A 19,027-nucleotide genomic window follows, 5' to 3' on the forward strand; every position below is an offset into this window, starting at 1 on the left:
AAAAATCAAGATTTCATGAATGCATCGCAAATGCATCGTTTTTTTTTTTTTTTGTGCCAAAAATCAAGATTTCATGAATGCATCGCATTATGCAAATGCATCATTTTTTGGTCAAAAATCAAGATTTCATGAATGCATCACATACGCATCGCATTTGCATCGTTTTTTGCAAATAATCAAGATTTCATGAATGCATCGCATACACATCATAAATGCATCGTTAGACATCATTAAGCATCATTTTTTGGCCTAAAACCATATTTTGAAGAAACCATCGTGCTGACATCGCATATGCATCGCCAAGCATCATTTTTGGCCTAAAAACCATGTTTTCAAGGCACCATCGCAAATGCATTGCGTATGCATCGTTAGGAATAATTTTTTTTAGCTAAAATCTATATTTTCAAGGCATCATCGTAAATAAATCGCATATACATCGTTAGGTATCATTTCCCCACAAAAAAATCATGTTTTCATGGTACCATCGCAACTGCATCGTATATGTATCGTTACGAATCATTTTTGGGCTAAAACCTATGTTTTTAAGGAAACATCGCATATGCATCGTTAGACATAGTTTTTTTTGCCTAAAAACCATGTTTTCAAGGTACCAGCGCAACTGCATTGCATATGCATCGTTAGGCATAATAACCATGTTTTCAAGGTACCATCGTAACTGCATCATTAGGCATCATTAATCATCATTTTTTTTGGCCAAAATCTTGTTTTCAAGGCGCCATCGCAAATGTATCATTAAACATCGCAAATGCATCTTTTATACAATTTTTAGAAGTTTAGATATGAAAAAAATGCAATCAAAACAAAAAAAAATCTTGTACATAAGTATTCAAAATCTATATAATAGTGTCTTAAAGACAATATTTTCTTGGGTTTAAGTTTTGGATTGAATTTTTCATCATTAGAACTTAAAAAAAATGGAGAAAGAGCTTCAATGTGGTACTTCAATGGTGGTAGGTGGTGGTGGCGTCAATGGTGGGGACAATGCTAATGGTGGTGGCAGTGTGGGGAAGTGGTGCTCTGTCGTCATGGAGAGATGGTGGTGGTGGTGCCATCATTCTTAGTAGAGAGAGTTAGAGTTAGAGAGAGAGGTGAGTTGTTTATGAAAATGGCAATATAGTCTAAATTTTATAAAATGTCAAATTTTTGGAAGAGTTGTTTAATGCCCAAACGTGACTTCCACTTAGCGATAGTCGTAGTATAGATCGGGCGGTCGATTCCACAAGGAGGCAAAGAAATAAAGTTAATCAATAAATAAAGTTTAGAGATAAATAATGCGAGGAAAATAGAACAAGTGACATTTTTGTTGTTTTTGAAATTAAAGATTAGAAATAAAAATATAATAAAGTGTGATGTAACAATAGGTAACAAATAGGAAGGATCAAGAGTCACCAATATGCATACTTATTTATTTGGACTTTGATTCACAAAAGTTACACAAATGAGAAGTTCACATCCCAACTATTCATTTGGAAGATTTAACATTAAAGCACAAATATGTTTTACAAAAATTTATTCAAGTGATTATTATTCTTCACCATAGAAAGATGAGATAAATCTTACGAGAAACCTAAAAATGACAATATACCATTGGCCATAATGCAGTAAAAGATTGGACATAAAACCTAACACAAATATTACTTTTACTATTTATAAAATACATAGAAAGAGCATGACTAATTCTATATAGATTTAGCAAAAGTAAATATATATGAATGAGATGGAGAAAATGATAAAGATATTATCTATATTATAAATAGATTTGATTTTGAAAAATTAAATCTTATTATAAATATTAACCGAGTTATTTTGGTGTATGGTCAATATACCATTTTTCAAAAACACCAAAAAAAGATGAGCTTTAAAGCTCAAAATGGTAATTTGCAAGGCCCAATACCCACAAAACATGGGTTGAAAGTGGCGGGTGGCAGATGAAGGTTTTGACCCATTTTTAGCCAATGGGAGTGTGATACGTAGGCAAGCTGCTAAAGGAAAATGGCTGGTTGGCGTTGGGCTTGCGTTGGGCCTGGATGGATGCTAGTTACGTTGGAAGAAGCTTCAGATGTGTTAGGCGTTGGGCAGCATTTGGAGGAGCTGGCTGAAGGTTGTTAGGCCTGCGTGGACTGCTGGGGGAGCTTCAGATGCTGAAGTGCTGGGCTTCGAATTGGGCTGAAGGAAGATTTGGGCCTGCTGGGATCCTTGGGCGTGAAAGGCTGAAGCTACGTTGAAGGAGGGAAGGCTGGGATGCTCACGGATAGATGGCGCTTCAGGGGCTCACCACGTGGCGTGCTGGAGAGGGAGCTCGCTGAGCTTGGGCATTTGGGCCGAAATTGGCCTGGGCAATATTACTTCAAAAATGCCACAATTCCACTATATTTTCAGTTCTACTTCTTCCCTTCTTGCTTTCTTTTTTTCTTTGTTTCCAAGTGCCAAAATACACTTTATTTTCTAAAAAATATAAATAAATTAAATTAAGATTAAATATTTCCAATGTAAGAATATATCACATTAATTCCATAAAAATATTAATTAAAACTTAATTTATTTTAACAATTAAAATCAACAAATATGCATTTTTCACAACTAATCAAGAGCCTTAATTTGGACATAAATTTTAATTAAGGTATATTAACATGCATAGCACGTGAAATTTCCCTTATGGATTGAGTAGGCTTTACATTCTTTTTTTCATAACAATTTTGCCTTTAATTCATATGTGGATTTCCTCTCTAGATGGGTTTGTTTCTTCTCTTTTCCCATTACCATATTATCAATATTATTTAATGATAATATCTGTAGAGATTTGTTGCCTTATCTTCATTTTATCATATTTTTCATTTCAAATTACTATTTTATCTCCAATCACTACTTCCAATATTATTTAAAAAATATATATATTATACTTTTATTATTTCTAATCATCAATAAATAAATAAATATTGATGATGAATATTCTACTTTTATTCTATTTAATCATCAATAAATTTTAGTAACAATTGTTGTTGTTGGTTTTTTTTAATTATTGCTGTTTTTTTTAATTGTTGTTGATTTAATTTAGTAATTTAAATTTGATAATGTTATTGGTTTTTCATTTTTGTTATTAATTTTTGTGTTGTATATTCTTTTTATTTAAACTATTAGTATAGCATAAATTTAAATTTTAAAATGAAATATAATTCAAATAACAAAAACAAATAATTAAAACTTATAATATCATATATGAGAATATATTTGTATTTGAAAAAATTATCAAGGATAATTTAGACATTTAATTTTGACTTTAAATGAATAGTAGTGTATTCATTATTGAAGGCAAATAATATTTTCCTTCGTTATAAAGATGAAGTTGAAGCTCTATTGAAGATGAATTTTTGGTTAAAAAATAAAGAGAAAGTTGTTTTGAAGATAAATATAAAGTCCTATTGGAGATGCTTTAGGCCATCTTCAACCTTGCCTTTAAAAACTCAATTCATTCATGTTAAAGATAAAATGATACAAAAATCCTCTCCAACCGAGTATTTTTATCTTCATTTTACCCTTATTGTTGAAGGCATCACTACTCATATGAATCCAACAAAATAATACCTAAAATACCCTTAATAATTTTGTTTAAACACATTTATATCATTTTATATGATATTATATGTTTTAATTATTTATTTTTAGATTTATATTATCCTAGAAATTAAATAAATAAAAATATACATAACATGAATAAATAACAAAAATAAAAAACCAATAACTTATCAAATTTAAAATTACAAAATTTAAAATACGAAATGAAATTAACCATAATTAAACAACAATAACAACAAAATAGTTCTACTACCAATATCACTTAATAATATGGAAGATCATTATTAGATCCTCCAACATCATTAAAATAAAGATCAATGTTATTAGAAGTATGTTGAGATGCTTGACCTTGTTGAGATCTTCTCCGTAAAATCTTGATCTGTTCATTTTGAAAATGCTCACAAAGGATCGGATCATTAATCAAATTTAAATCTTTACCTAAAATTTATTTTTTGCTAGATATGGAGCCATATCTAATTTTCTTTTCTTTTTTTGGGCTCGTAGCATTTGAATTTGATAATTTTGTTGCCTATCTGCATTGTCTTTTTTTAGAATTTCAATATCGTTGTTCTTCCTTGATAGTGTCAACTTTAATTGAAGTTTGCTCTTCATTTTCTCTTATTCCTTTTTCTTTCTTTACTCCAATCAGTCGTTGAGTAGAACAACCACCAATATTCTCATCATTTATATTAAGAGAAAATGATGATAGTCCAGAAGATGCTAATGTTGGAGACTTTGTAGTGGGAGATTCTGATTGTGATGTCACAAAGTTACTACTTTGTCTCTGAATGTATGATGTTGCATTGTTATGATCATCTCCAAATTTTTCAATATCTTTAAGGACTTGCCAGACATGATTGAATTTTTTGTAATTTTTATCTAATGCTAATAACACTTTAGCTCGAGTTAACTACAAAATAGAAGGAAAATTAATGTTATACATTTATTAAATATAATATAAAAATAACAAAGATCTAATATATACTGACAATATCTTGTTGGGAAGCACCGCTTGGGTTTTAATATTCAATTTGTCGAACACATCCCCTTAGTTTGCCAACTGCAGCTAAAATAAGTTGCATTTGACATTGCAAAGATTTTTTTTGGTCGATCTTGAGTGACGAACTCTGGGCAGTCTATAGTGGTTTTCCAGGAATGTTGGGCAATCTAGATTGCATGCATTGGAAGTGGAAAAATTATCCAACAGTTTGGGTAGGACAATATGCTAGTCGAAGTGGGCACCCAACTATTATTCTCGAAGTTGTTGTTGATTATGACATTTGGATATGACATGCACATTTTGGTTTACTAGGTTCCAATAATGAAATTAATGTGTTGGAGGCATCCCATCTATTTTCCAATATCGCTTCAGGTATTGATCCTCTTGTTCATTATGTTATTAAAAGAAAATAATATAACACGCTTTATTATTTAGCTGATGGTATATACCCGAAATGGTCTATTCTTGTACAAACTATTCATGATCCACATGGAACTAAAAAGAAATATTTTTCCATGAAAAAAGAATCATGTCGGAAAGATGTAGAACGTGCATTTGGAGTTCTTTTGTAACTCCCTAGATAACCAAGACCGTTACACTGTGTATTTATAATTGTGCAAAACTTGCTAATCAAGTCGTTTAGTTGAAAATGTGACTCTAAACTCATGATTGAGCTAGGGTTAAAATATTTCGGTCATAAATAGATAATTTTCATTTGAATAAACATTTAGTACATGGGATCCCAAAAACAAGGTATAAATGACAAATTTACAACTTTCAATAGTTGAATACAAGCAAAGGTCACTCTAATGGAAAAATACACATTTTAGATTCTCCTGTCCCTGTACTATCCCTCGTTCGTAGCGGACGAGCAGCTGACTATGTACATTCCGCCCTGTAACGACCCAAATTTCCTAATGAGGCTTAAGGGCCTTGATTAGTGTGCCGGGAGGGCATAATTGGAATATATGTGATTTAATGATTAAAAATATGCTATATGACTATTTGAATATCTGAGATGCATGACTATGTGTATTAGTATGCATGTAGGCCCTGATTAGGTTAGAAATGGCATAATTGTAATTTTGGCCCGTTGAGGGCATAACTGTATATATATGTGATAATTGTTGAGACCACATTATTATGTGGATATATTTGTGATCTGTGATTCGAGACGATCCTAGTGAGCGGTTAAGCGAAAAAGGCACGGCGGGGATTTATACCCGGCTCGGGGCGAGCCTGAGGGTATTTCTGGAATTTAGAGAATATATTGGGGTTAATTTTGATATTGAAGAATATAATTGGTAATTAGTTAAGTATCGGGAAGTAAGCGGTAAATATTAGAGACACTTGAGGAATTAGCGGGAATTGGGTGAAATGACCAAAATGCCTCTAGGTGGATTAAAAGACTTAGGATTTAAGGGAGGGTATTGTGGTCATTTGGCATATAAGGATATGCATAACTGAGGCTTTATGCTTAGTGGAGTTTGTAGAAAGAAATAGAACTCTGAAGGAAAGAAAAGAAAAGAAAGGAAAAGAAGGGAAAGAAGAGCAGGGTATTTTCCAAGGTTGGTTTAGGCATATCTCCATCAATTCTTGGGGTATTTTAGAGCAGAAACTCAGGGGAAGCCAGAGTAAGCTTGAGGCTAGAGTCATTGGTCTGGCTTGAAGAATTGGCAAGGGTTTAGCAAGAACAAACCATTTAGTTGAGGTAAGACTTTGAAGTTTCTTCAGTTTCTGGTTTTGGTATTGAACTAAGGTGTCTAAAGCTGAATTTGATGGGAACTCTAGGGAATTCAAGCCAAGGGTTGAGGAGGAGTAAGCCAAGGAGGTGTAGAGGCTGACTTTAGGTCGAATCCCCATTGAAGGTATGAAGTTCTAAGCTCTAAATTCTGAGGTTTTGACTGTTGTGCTGAAGTTTCTGAGTTTGAGGTTCAACCATGGTGAATTTTGAGATTAGGGATGCATGTGATTGGGTTTTATGTATTTAGGATGCTTGGGATGAGTGGAATGTGTTGATAAGCTTGTTTTTAAGTTTGGTTGAAGATTGGAAAAGTTTTGGTAAGGATTGGCTCGGGGAAATCGCAGGAAGGAAAAATGCAGGGTAGCTGGTTCTGTGACTAGCGCTACAGCGCTAGCCTTTGGGCGCTGTAGCGCTAGGCTAGGTTGTCTGGGAGATTTTGGGTTCTGCTTGTAGCGCTGTAGTGCCCTCCAAAGAGCGCTGTAGCACTACCCTGCTTCCAGAAGAGGGTTTTTGAGTGGTTTTCAAGGGTTTTTGCCCGGGGGTTCGGGGTTCAATTCCACCACCCCGTTTGGTGGAATTAGAACTTCCCGAGGGCTCGGGATTGGTCCCGATGGCTCGGGATTGGTCCCGAGGTTAGGTTTTATACTTGAGGGTTGGTGATAATTCTGACCTATGGTTGTGACTAGGTGTGCGCTAGGGCTCAAGAGGGATCGTGCTCAAGGATCAAAGTGAACGAAGCTAGCAAATTTAAAGGTAAGAAAACTGCACCCGATTATATGTTTGAGATGGGACTAAGTGCTCCCGATATCTGTATAATGTCAATGATGGTATTATGCCATGGGACATGTGATAAACGACCTAAGGGTGCCGTATACAATATTTGCGCACAGGGCGCGGCTTGGCCACTGGTAGCCGAGGACAACTTAATATTCACTTAAGACTCCTCCGCCAGTCCCTTAGAACTGGCAACAACTGATGGTAGACATGCAGGCTCGGCTACAGAGCCAAGATGAACAGATCCGAATCTTGCGGCAGCAGGCTCCATCTGGGAGTGTTGCCCCCATTTTGCCACCCGCAGTGGTACCTGTTGTGCAGCCAGTTGAGGTTGGGAATAGATGGGAGTCGTTGTATGAGCGGTTCAGGAAATAGCAGCCCCCGATCTTTGAGGGAGGACCAGATCCACTGAAGGTTGAACAGTGGATGACTATGATTACTAGGATTCTTGATTTTATGAGGGTAGAGGGACATGACAGAGTGGCCTGTGCCACATATATGCTGAGAGAGGATGCCCGAATCTGGTGGGAGGTGGCATCACAGACCAGATATGTTACTGTTTTGACTTGGGAAGGATTCAAGGACTTATTCAGTCAGAAGTATTATAATGTTGCCATCAGGGCAGCGAAGATAAATGAGTTCATGGGGCTAGTGCAGGGCAGCATGACAGTTTCAGAGTATGTCCTGAAGTTTGACAGACTTGCGAAATTCGCACCAGATCTTGTGCCTACTGATGCAGCTAGGCAGGACAGATTCATTAAAGGGCTTAATGCTATGATTGCCCGTAATGTGAGGATTACAACAGTTCCTGGAGGGACAACTTATGCCCAAGCTGTAGAGAAGGCTCTTACCGCTGAGGAAGCGGAAAATAAGATATGGAGAGAGAGTGCAGTGAGGCGGGAGGTCCGCAGGGCGGTGCCTCCATATTCTGGTTCTGGAAGGGGTAGAGGCCCCAATGATTTGAAGAGGAAGGCTCCTGATGATTCAATCGCTCCTGGTTTTGATAGGAGAGGTTGGGGTACTCAGGGTGGCCGTCAGGGAGGCGGTGATACATGGAGGACTTATCCTGAGTGCACAAGGTGCGGAAGACGCCATCCGGGCGAGTGTCGGGCTAAGGTTTGTTATGTGTGCGGGGTGGTGGGACACCTCAAGAAAGATTGCCCGACAATGAAGAAGGGAGATGCAGGGAAGGTGGACAGTTTGACTCCAGCTCGAGTGTTCACCTTGACGCAGGCGGAGGCCGAGGCTAGTCCCTCGGTAGTGACAGGTCAGCTTTCTAGTGCTGGCACTCCTTTTACTATATTGATTGACTCTGGTGCTACACACTCGTTTGTTTCTAGTAAGGTGATTGATAGACTGTGTAGACCTAGTGAGTATTGTGTTTCAGGGTTTGGGACTATTTTGCCTACAGGGGAACTGGTGGTATCTAGGAGGTGGATTAGAGTACTGTCAGTGATAGTTGATGGTAGGGAGTTATCAGTAGACTTGATTGAGTTGAATATGGAGGACTTTGATATGATTTTAGGTATGGATTGGTTGGTTAGATATGGAGCTACCATTGACTGCAGGAAGAAGATGGTGACTTTTGAGCCAGAGGGCGAGGATCCCTTTGTTTTTGTGGGAGCGGTGCATGGACCCCGCGTACCCAGGATGGCCAGAGACTTGTTACAGGGTGGATGTATAGGCTTTCTGGCTAGTGTGGTGGATACCACTAGGGTTTCACCAGTAGGACTGGAGGAGACCAGATTGGTTTGCGAGTTCTTGGATGTGTTTCCTGAGGACTTGTCAGGGTTGTCGCCACGTAGAGAAATTCAGTTTGTTATTGAGTTGGCGCCAGGGACAGAGCCAGTGTCGAGGGCACCATATAGGATGGCACCGGTGGAACTGAAAGAATTGAAGATACAACTGCGGGAGCTTTTGGATTTGGGGTTTATCTGTTATATTATAATATAATGTTTTAGATTAAATAAATGTGACAAAGTGTGTCACATATTGTAACATATAATAGAGAGTTACAATATTTAGATATATGAGATATATCCAAATAATGTAACATATTTGATGTTACAAATTTGTAACCTCCAAATATTACCCTTTATTGTGTAAAATTGTTGTTACACAATATTGAGATGAATTTCATAAAGACATATGTGATATGGCTGTTAGAGATATGATTTTAACCCCAATAATGTATTTTGGGAGTTACAAAATCATTTGGGAGGGTTTGGAACCGTTTGGAAAAACAACACATTTTTAGGTGCTGAAATTGGTCGGTGGCCGCGGCCACTAATGTCTCTGGCCGCGGCCACAGGCAAAAAACTGACCAATTTTCAATTTTTTCAATCTTTGTTGAACGGCTCAAAAAACCCAAATAACTCCCAAATCTCTTTTTTAATTCCATATTAATCCAATTAAACATTGGTAACAGCCATAGGGGTTGGTGGAATTTGAAATTCAAAGGGTGTCTCTAAACTCTATAAATAGGAGCCTATAGCTCACTTGTATGACACGACATTTCTATCCATTAGAGCACTTGGCTAGAAACACCTTGAGGCTTGATAATTCCAGAAAGCTTTTCCAATATCTGAGAGAGATCCCTTAGTGCTTGAGTTAGGGGGAAATAAGTTTTTGGACAAAGGTTTTAAACCTTGTTCAAGTTGGTGATCCCCAACCCTCTTCACTTAGGTTGTGTAAGTGAGAGTTTCTTGTATTTCTATTCTTCTTTCTATTGTATTGTTTTCTTCTTATTCTCTTGTTCCTATTACTTGTATTTATTGTTCAAGAGTTGTAATATTTTCTTTTCTTTTGTTTCAAACACTTTAATTTATTTGTAACCTTTTGCTTAGAATTGTATTTTACTATTCTATTCTTCTTCATCATCTTCTTCATTTCTTTTGTTTTATTTGTATTTTCAGTTATAGAGTTGTAACACTTTATTTAATCAATCCTTGTCTATTGTAATAATTTGCATAGAGTTGTAACATATTATTATTAATTTCCATTGAGGCAAAACAATTTTTCCTAACATTATCAGGCCTAGTTACTCGCCATGGGGTGCTCTAGTTCTATTTGTGAAGAAGAAGGACAAGACTTTAAGAATGTGTATAGACTACCGGGAATTGAACAAGTTGACTATCAAGAATAAGTATCCCCTACCAAGGATTGATGACTTGTTTGATCAGCTGCAGGGTAAGACGGTGTTCTTAAAGATTGATCTTCGATCTGGTTATCACCAGCTGAGGATCAAGGATGAGGACATACCGAAGACAGCCTTCCGAACGCGGTACGGGCACTATGAGTTTCTGGTCATGTCGTTTGGGTTGACCAATGCCCCAGCAGCCTTTATGGATCTAATGAACAGGGTGTTCAAGGATTTTCTGGATCAGTTCATTATTGTTTTCATCGACGACATCTTGGTGTATTCCAGTTCAGAGGCAAATCATGAGCTTCATCTTCGACAGGTTCTTCAGAGGTTGAGGGAGCATCAGTTGTACGCCAAGTTCAAGAAATGTGATGTTTGGCTACCAGAGGTGACATTCCTTGGACATATAGTGGGTGTAGTGGGATTAAGGTGGATCCATCTAAGGTAGAGGCGGTTAGGGATTGGCCGAGGCCAAGGAATGCCTTGGAGGTGCGGAGTTTTCTTGGTTTGGCAGGTTACTACAGACGGTTTATAGAGGGCTTCTCGAAGATAGCGACACTAATGACAGAATTGACACAGAAGAATTTGAAGTTTATCTGGTCAGACAAGTGCGAAGAAAGTTTTCAAGAACTGAAGCGACGACTTATTTCGGCGCCTGTGTTGAGTCTTCCTTTGGGAGAAGGGAAATTTGTTGTTTATTGCGATGCTTCAAGGTTGGGTTTAGGCTGTGTGTTGATGCAGAATGAGAAGGTTATAGCTTATGCATCACGACAACTAAAGAAGTATGAACAACGGTATCCTACCCATGATTTGGAGTTAGCAGCAGTGGTATTCGCACTGAAGATTTGGCGACATTATCTGTATGGGGAGAAGTGCGAGGTATACACTGACCATAAGAGTCTGAAGTATTTCTTTACACAAAAGGACCTGAACATGAGACAGAGACATTGGCTTGAGTTAGTAAAGGATTATGATTGTGATATTCTTTACCATCCGGGGAAAGCTAATGTGGTGGCAGATGCATTGAGCCGGAGAGGCCCAAGTCAGTTATATAGTTCCATTCAGATCTCAAGGGAGTTAGCTGATGAGATGGTCAGAGCAAGGATAGAGTTGGTGGTAGGCCAGTTGGCCAATATTACTCTGCAGTCGACCCTGCTAGAGCGGATCAGAGAATGACAGTTGGCAGATGCTCAGTTACAAGGGATTAGGGAGAATGTCTTAGCGGGAGTAGCTAAGGACTATTCTATATCTGAGGTTGGTTTGCTTTGGTATCAGGGACGGATATGTGTTCCAGCTGATGAAGGGATCAGACGTGAGATACTAGATGAGTCTCATACGATGTTGTACTCGCTTCATCCGGGTACTACGAAGATGGACCAGGATTTACGAACGTTATATTGGTGGCCCGGGATGAAAAAGGATGTGGTGGAGTACGTAGCTAGATGCTTAACCTGTCAGCAGGTGAAAGTTGAGCATCAGCGACCAGCAGGGTTGCTTCAGCCGTTAGGTATTCCTGAGTGGAAATGGGAGGACATTACTATGGATTTTGTGGGAGGTTTACCTAGACGGTTGGGCTTCACTCGGTGTGGGTGATAGTGGACAGGTATACCAAGTCAGCTCATTTTCTTCCAGTGAGATCAACATATACTGTGGATCAGTATGCTGAGTTGTATGTGAGGGAGATCGTACGTCTCCGTGGGGTTCCTAAGTCTATAGTGTCAGATCGGGATCCTATCTTCACCTCCAAGTTTTGGAGTGGTTTGCAGAAAGCTTTGGGAACTCAGTTGAAGTTCAGTACATCCTTTCATCCTCAGACTGACGGACAGTCTGAGAGGACGATCCAGGTATTGGAGAATATGCTTAGAGCGTGTGTGATTGACTTTGAGGGTTCATGGAGTAAGTACCTTCCGTTGATTGAATTTTCGTATAACAATAGTTACCAATCAACAATTGGAGTGGCTCCCTATGAGATGTTGTATGGGAGGAAGTGTAGATCACCCATTCATTGGGATGAGATGGGTGTGAGGAAGTATTTGGGACCAGACATGGTTCAGAGAACAAGTGAAGCTATAGAAAAGATCCGAGCTAGGATGCTCGCCTCTCAGAGCAGACAGAAAAGCTACGCTTAGGAATGTGGAGTTTCAGGTTGGGGACCATGTGTTCCTTTGAGTTTCACCTCTGCGAGGGGTGAGGGGGTTTGGAAAGAAGGGCAAGTTAAACCCTAGATTCATTGGACCATTTGAGATCTTGGAAAGGATTGGTCAGGTGGCGTACAGGTTAGCCTTACCGCCATCATTGTCAGGAGTCCATGACGTATTCCATGTTTCTATGCTTCAGAAGTACGTCTCGGATGTAACTCATGTATTGAGGTATGAAGATTTGGAGTTGCAGACAAATTTGGCTTATGAAGAGCAACCGGTTCAGATCTTGGATCGAAAAGATAAAGTATTGCGGAATAAGACGATTCCTCTTGTTAAAGTGTTGTGGAGGAATAGTAAGGTCGAGGAGGCAACCTGGGAGCCTGAGACAGCGATGCGGGATCAATATCCCGAGTTATTCACGTAAATTTCAAGGATGAAATTCTCATTAGGAGGGGATAGTTGTAACGACCCAAATTTACTAATGAGGCTTAAGGGCCTTGATTAGTGTGTCGGGAGGGCATAATTGGAATATATGTGATTTAATGATTAAAAATATGCTATATGACTATTTGAATATCTGAGATGCATGATTATGTGTATTAGTATGCATGTAGGCCCTGATTAGGTTAGAAAGGGCATAATTGTAATTTTGGCTCGTTGAGGGCATAACTGTATATATATGTGATAATTGTTGAGACCACATTATTATGTGGATATATTTGTGATCTGTGATTCGAGACGATCCTAGTGAGCGGTTAAGCGAAAAAGGCACGGCGGGGATTTATACCCGACTCGGGGCGAGCTTGAGGGTATTTCTGGAATTTAGAGAATATATTGGGGTTAATTTTGATATTGAAGAATATAATTGGTAATTAGTTAAGTATTGGGAAGTAAGCAGTAAATATTAGAGACACTTGAGGAATTAGCGGGAATTAGGTGAAATGACCAAAATGCCCCTAGGTGGATTAAAAGACTTAGGAATTAAGGGAGGGTATTGTGGTCATTTGGCATATAAGGATATGCATAACTGAGGCTTTATGCTTAGTGGAGTTTGTAGAATGAAATAGAACTCTGAAGGAAAGAAAAGAAAAGAAAGGAAAAGAAGGGAAAGAAGAGCAGGGTATTTTCCAAGGTCGATTTAGGCATATCTCCATCAATTCTTGGGGTATTTTGGAGCAGAAACTCAGGGGAAGCCAGAGTAAGCTTGAGGCTAGAGTCCTTGGTCTGGCTTGAAGAATTGGCAAGGGTTTAGCAAGAACAAACCATTTAGTTGAGGTAAGACTTTGAAGTTTCTTCAGTTTCTGGTTTTGGTATTGAACTAAGGTGTCTAAAGCTGAATTTGATGGGAACTCTAGGGAATTCAAGCCAAGGGTTGAGGAGGAGTAAGCCAAGGAGGTGTAGAGGCTGACTCTAGGTCAATCCCCATTGAAGGTATGAAGTTCTAAGCTCTAAATTCTGAGGTTTTGATTGTTGTGCTGAAGTTTCTGAGTTTGAGGTTCAACCATGGTGAATTTTGAGATTAAGGATGCATGTGATTGGGTTTTATGTATTTGGGATGCTTAGGATGAGTGGAGTGTGTTGATAAGCTTGTTTTTAAGTTTGGTTGAAGATTGGAAAAGTTTTGGTAAGGGTTGGCTCGGGGAAATTGCAGGAAGGAAAAATGCAGGGTAGCTGGTTCTGTGACTAGCGCTAGCCTTTGGGCGCTGTAGCGCTAGGCTAGGTTGTCTGGGGGATTTTGGGTTCTGCTTGTAATGCTGTAGCGCCCTCCAAAGAGTGTTGTAGCGCTACCCTGCTTCCAGAAGAGGGTTTTTGAGTGGTTTTCAACGGTTTTTGCTCAGGGGTTTGGGGTTCGATTCCACCACCCCGTTTGGTGGAATTAGAACTTCCCGAGGGCTCGGGATTGGTCCCGAGGTTAGGTTTTGGACTTGAGGGTTGGTGATAATTCTGACCTATGGTTGTGACTAGGTGTGCGCTAGGGCTCAAGAGGGATCATGCTCAAGGATCAAAGTGAATGAAGCTAGCAAATTTAAAGGTAAGAAAACTGCACCCGATTATATGTTTGAGATGGGACTAAGTGCTCCCGATATCTGTATAATGTCAATGATGGTATTATGCCATGGGACATGTGATAAACGACCTAAGGGTGCCGTATACAATATTTGCGCACAGGGCGCGGCTTGGCCACTGGTAGCCGAGGACAGCTTAATATTCATTGAGCTCGGTTTAAGCGGGCCGGAGTCAGTGGGATAAATAGAGGGTGCGGCCTAAGGGCGCTAACCCTAGTTATCATTTGTGAATTGGTTATTGATATGAGATGATATGTTTAGTATGCTGAATACTTGGTTATCATAAGTGCTTAAACTATTGAGAACATGCTTATGTGATGTGAGATATTGGATTGTCTGTTGATTGTTATTGCTCTGTTATTGTGTTTTTTTGTTGGGCCTTGGCTCACGGGTGCTACGTGGTACAGGTAAAGGCAAAGGAAAATTAGACCAATCCTGAGATGGAGAGCTGCGGGGCTGAATGTACATAGTCAGCTGTTTGGCCACCATGGCCGAGGAGTGGATCAGGACAAGGAATGCCTAACAGTATGTTTTGCCTTAGAGTGGCTAATTACTGTATTTGAAGTTTGAATCTTTGTAAATGGTTTAATCTTATTATTTTTTGGATCCCGTGTAAATAGGAAATGTTAATTTATAAGAAATGCGACTTTTAAGACCAAAATCTTTTAACCCTAGTTCCACTATAGACTCAGTAACACATCTTTAATTAAATGACTTGATTAGCAAGTCTAGCACTTTTATAAACACATAGTGTAACAGTCTTGATTATCCAGGGCGTTACACGCCCCTAGAGCTCTCCAACTCAGGATTGGTCAACCTTACCCTTGCCTTTACCTGCACCACGTAGCACCCGTAAGCCAAGGCTATTAGACTTAGAAAACCATATAACATAGCATAAACAACATAGACAATCATATGACCCATAAGGCAGTTAACCAGGTATTCAACATATTATGAAAAACACATAATCAGTGCTAGAAATCAACAAATCACAAACCATTTAAACCAGTATTCCACAAGTTATAGGCAACAACTTAACAACAGTAAACACATCATAGTTATCATATAATATCCAGGGTCGACACCCTTAGGCCGCACCCTCTATTTAACCCACTGACTCCGACTCGCTTAGGCCAAGCTCAGTGATTATTTAGCTAACCTCAGCTCTCAGTGCCCGAGCCGCGTCCTGTGCGCAAATGTCAATTCCAGCACTCTTAGGCCATTTATTTCATGCTCACATGGCATGTCATAATCATACAACATTGTATTCGAATATAGGGAACCCTAGTCCCAACATAGCCACATAAACGGGTGCAATTTTCTTACCTTTAATTCTGAGCGGAGAATGTGAAATGGTTCCGAGCACGATCCTTAGCCCCGAGCCTTGGCGATAAACCTCAATTTGGGAGCTCAATTTCCAGCTGAATCCTCACACCAACTTAGCTCAAAGCAATGAATTTTCCTCTGATTTCCAGCCCCAATTGCAGCTTAATTCCCCTTCAATTACTTTAAAGATCACAGCCCCAAAGCCTAGTCTAGGCTCCTTTTGGATTCTTAGCTTCAAAGTCCACAAGGGAGAGTGAGAAAGGGAAGAATCGTGAGAGATGAGAGAGAGAGCCTTTTTCCTTCTTTCTTTCCTTGGATTATTCCCTATCCTTCTATTTTGTTCTAACATAATGTTGAGTAAATCCTTAGACCTAGGGAATGACTATTTTGCCCTCCCAAATAAAACTAATTCTTTACTCATTCTAAGGGTATATTAGTCATTTGTTCCCAATTCCTGCTAATTTCTCAAGTGTTTCTAACATCTACCAATTTATCTCGTCATTCAACTAATTACCAATTATTTTTCCCAATATCTAATAATCCCCAATATATTTTCTAAGTTCCCGAAAATACCCCTAGTTTCCCTCCGAGTTGAGTATAAATCCCTGCTGCGACTATTTCACCAATCCGCTCACTAGGACCGTCTCGAGCCATATACTGCAAATATATTCACATAATAATGTGGTATCAACAATTTATCACATATAATCGCATTTATGTCCTCAACGGGCCAAAATTATAAATATGCCCTTATAAGCTAAACATGGCCCACATGCATATTTAATACTAAAAAATATGCATTTCACATATACATATAATCATATAATCACGCATGCCACAAAAATCATGCATTTAATCATTAAATCACACATAATCCAATTATGCCCTCCCGACACGCTAATCAAGGCCCTTAAGCATTGTTAGTGATTTTGGGTCGTTACATCTTCAATCGCATTTTGCAATTGTTGCTGGACCATCACGTTTTTGGAACAAACATGTGTTACATGATATAATGACTGCATGCATTATTATGGACAATATGATAATCGAAAATGAACGTGATATTAATGTACCAATCAATGAATTGATTGAAGCACCAGTACCAAATATTGAGAAGGTGATAAATGAGAAAACTAAATTTGAAGAATTTTTTAATCGATACAAATATATTAAAGATAAAGAAATTTACTTTGTACTTCGAAATGCATTAATTGATTAATTGTAGGACAAATATACTAACTTACAAAATTAGTTAGTATATAATTATTAATGTACTTTTCGTTTTTTTTTATATTGGATATAATGTTTTTTTTAAATATAATATTTAATTATTATAATGCAACAATTTAAATTAAGTCTATTAATATTTTTTTTTACTTGATATAAGATTATTATTACTTAATTATATATTAATATTAATGTATAAAATTAATATTTATTAATTAGTTAAATTATTTATTGATAATTAAAAAGAATAATATAATAATAATTTTTTAATTAAAATTTAAAGTGAAATTTAAAATAATGATTGAAGATCTAATAATAGTTTAAAAAAAAAGATAAAAATATAAAGATAAAATTAATTTAAAATAAAATTATAATTGGAAGTATGAAATCATTACTTTATCATCAACTAATGACCCCATGGCCCCCACATAGCTGGTAAGGTCCACATGGTGTGGGACCCACGTCCTTATATGGAAGAAGGTAGGAAGGAGGGACCTGAATTTCATGAGAGAGAGAAGCTACACTCACTATAACCAAAATTCGGTTCTTCTATTATGGCATAGTGTTGTTACATTCAATGCTCTACTCTCAATCTCAGAATCCCAAGAAATTCGACCCTTTCGGCCTAAACCTACTTGCAATACCTGGGCCCCACTTTGTGACCTCCTCTGCCGTCCGATCTAATGGACTCTTAAATCGTAGACGTTGAAGACTCAGATTAAGAAGAAAAGTCAACAATAATGATCGAGTCAGTGGTCGACTTGTTTTAAACGGCTGGGATGAAGCTGATAGCGTCAGACAAAATTTTGTAAAAAAAAAGAAAAAATGTGGATGAAATGACCAATTAATCCTTATCCAGTGGACATTAAAGAGAGATTTTATTGGCTATTTAGTCAAAATGCTTTATGTGGGCTAGGCGGCATTAGGTCACGGCGGTCCTTGTATTTCCATCAATATTGGTCATATTCTCTTAGAATGATAAATAAAGGTGCTATATAAAAAATTCACATAAAATTGTAGCGCAGATAGTTTTTTTTTTAATATTTTTTTATATGGGGATAAATAGCTTAATTTTTACCTGTTTTGTAATTATATAATTTTTATCCAATTATAGGATATACTGTGTAATTTCCATAATAGTAAAGTTAAAAATAAAAAAAGTTATAGTATAATTTTTATTTTATCATATTAACAAGTAACTTTATTTGGGCCTCTTTATTCTAGATGCAAGGACAAATAACTAATAGCGCAAGTAATATATTATTGCTTTCTTATAAACACAAATTTATTAAACAGAGTTGTCTTTATTGTGTTTTGATGTGAGGAATTATGTTTGTAAGATTTCCCATAACAATAATTAAAGGAAGTCTTGTTATTCGAAAGATAAACAATTTATTGTTACAGCTCTAAATTTAAAAAAAAACATTTACGATAATTATTTCTTGAGAGAATTTAATAAATTTCTTCATCAGAATTACTCAAATCAGTATCAAACTAACTAATAGATCTCCATAAAATTGTGTAAAACATTTATAACACAGTAAAATTTGGAGTAGTTGTATTACTCTATTTTTTTCCTCTCTATTTTTTTAATATTTACTATAAAACACCATAACTTATTTTATGTACTTTTTAAATTTTTATTAAGTATAAATTGTGATTATATAAAAATGTAAATACTATCTATTATTTTCTACCCTATTTTTTTTATATAACTATCATGTATTATAATTTTCATAAATTATTAATAAAATTCTATCATAAAGATTATGAAAATATTTATACTTTATATATTTATGTTCGACCACATATTTGGCGTTCTCGTTGAAAGCCAATATTATTAAATAATGTTAAGGCTGGTTGTTTCTATTTCTATGTAAAATTCCTAGAAAAAACACATTAAACCTTCATTATATATATAAATAAATAAAAAATAAATCTCGTGGAGCGTGAAAGTACGCGCCATTTTGATAGAGCAATGAAAGAAGTTCTCCACCAAATAGAAAAAGGGCA

The 19,027-nt window shown here is 37.2% G+C and overlaps 1 protein-coding gene across 1 annotated transcript; it reads right to left on the minus strand.

Annotated features, from left to right (window-relative positions):
• Window positions 1-4,150: 4,150 nt before the first annotated feature.
• Window positions 4,151-5,076, minus strand: LOC133785360 (uncharacterized). Its single transcript, XM_062224608.1, has 2 exons — window positions 5,044-5,076; window positions 4,151-4,504 (listed from the first exon to the last, which is right to left on the minus strand). Exons 1-2 carry the CDS (start codon window positions 5,074-5,076, stop codon window positions 4,151-4,153), a joined length of 387 nt encoding a protein of 128 aa, XP_062080592.1.
• Window positions 5,077-19,027: the final 13,951 nt, after the last annotated feature.

This window comes from Humulus lupulus, chromosome 6, assembly GCF_963169125.1.
Source record: "Humulus lupulus chromosome 6, drHumLupu1.1, whole genome shotgun sequence".
Classification (NCBI taxonomy): Eukaryota; Viridiplantae; Streptophyta; class Magnoliopsida; order Rosales; family Cannabaceae; genus Humulus; species Humulus lupulus.

Bases quoted from the DNA above. Each gene is read 5' to 3' on its own strand.
- LOC133785360 (XM_062224608.1), bottom strand. From the start codon at position 5,076: ATGAATAGTTTGTACAAGAATAGACCATTTCGG. The intron at 4,505-5,043 runs GTATATACCATC...TCTATTTTGTAG, and splicing joins ACAAGAATAGACCATTTCGG to TTAACTCGAGCTAAAGTGTT.